The 1329-nt window shown below is 40.6% G+C and overlaps 1 protein-coding gene across 20 annotated transcripts in view; it reads right to left on the bottom strand.

Moving 5' to 3' along the window:
* The window catches only part of LOC106874615 (neogenin), a 305112-nt gene that overhangs the window by 135628 nt on the left and 168155 nt on the right, over positions 1-1329 (bottom strand). For all 20 annotated transcript variants that reach the window (XR_008264864.1, XR_008264863.1, XR_008264865.1 and 17 more), the window contains exon 7: positions 628-903. Coding sequence is in view for 14 of the 20 variants with exons in the window: in XM_052970426.1 (XP_052826386.1) it covers positions 628-903 (276 nt within the window). In the remaining 6 variants the exon portion in view is untranslated. The remainder of the gene's footprint in view (positions 1-627; positions 904-1329) is intronic.

Below are 1329 nucleotides of genomic sequence, written 5' to 3'. Positions count from 1 at the left end.
TCTCTTTTGCCGAACTGCTAAGTTACGGGAACGTAAACACACCAGCACCGGTTGTCAAGCAACTGCTAGGGGGACAAACACAGACACACAAACATATATATATATACATATATACAACGGGCTTCTTCAGTTTCCGTCTACCAAATCCACCCACAAGGCTTTGGTCAGCCTGAGGCTATAGTAGAAGATACTTGCCCAAGATGCCACGCAGTGGGACAGAACCCGGAACCATGTGGTCGGTAAGCAAGCTACTTACCACACAGTCACTCATGCAAAGACAAAAAAAAAAAAACCCCAAAGATAACAAGCTTAGGTGTCAAGTGTGTGTGTATGAAACTAATAATAAATAGCTCCAAACTATCACATCCACTGAAGGGCTTGCTTACATAAATATAAGAGACACACCTCTCATCCATGCAAACACAAGCATACACACACACACACACACACACACACATTGACCTATGCATATATTCTGATACATACAATCACAGACATTCTAATTAATCTCTATTATTCAATGAAGAACTCCACATGTGATGAATGAGAACCAGATATGAAGCTGAAAGAGATGTAAGAATTAGTCTAAAAGTTGGCAGAAGTGTTAACCTTTCACAGAATACTTACTATGTGGCCTCACTACCAGCTGAGCACTGGCCTGAATACTACCGAGATAGTTCTTGCCAAAACATTGGTACATTCCTTCATCCTCCTTCAGCAGACCCAGTATACGCAGGTTCTTGTGATCAACTATTTTGAAGTAGTCATCAGTCTCAATCATTTTACCATCCTTCATCCAATAGATTTTTGGTGGCGGCACACCGTATATATCACATTCAAACATTTGTTCTGAGTTCACTTGGGCTACAGCATTCATTGGTTTTGTCTTGAATTTGGGGGGACCTGAAGAAACAAAAAATGGAAAATGTAAGAAACAAGAAAAAGAAGAAAAAAAATCATAAAAGATTCTGTGTGTTCTTTAACTCTTTTACTTGTTGCAGTCATTTGACTGCGGCCATGCTGGAGCACCGCCTTTAGCCGAGAAAATCGACCCCAGGACTTATTCTTTGTAAGCCTAGTACTTATTCTATCGGTCTCTTTTGCTGAAGCGCTAAGTTACGGGGACGTAAACACACCAGCATCGATTGTCAAGCGATGGTGGGGAAACAAACACAGACACACATACATATATATATATATATATATACATATATATGACAGGCTTCTTTCAGTTTCCGTCTACGAAGTGTCTTCAACTATAGCCTCGAGCCGACCAAAGCCTTGTGAGTGGATTTGGTAGACGGAAACTGAAAGAAGCCCATCGTATAT

The sequence above is a fragment of the Octopus bimaculoides genome, chromosome 9, assembly GCF_001194135.2.
Source record: "Octopus bimaculoides isolate UCB-OBI-ISO-001 chromosome 9, ASM119413v2, whole genome shotgun sequence".
Classification (NCBI taxonomy): Eukaryota; Metazoa; Mollusca; class Cephalopoda; order Octopoda; family Octopodidae; genus Octopus; species Octopus bimaculoides.
Note: the sequence above shows the minus strand (reverse complement) of the source record. Positions and strands in the feature narration are given on the sequence as shown.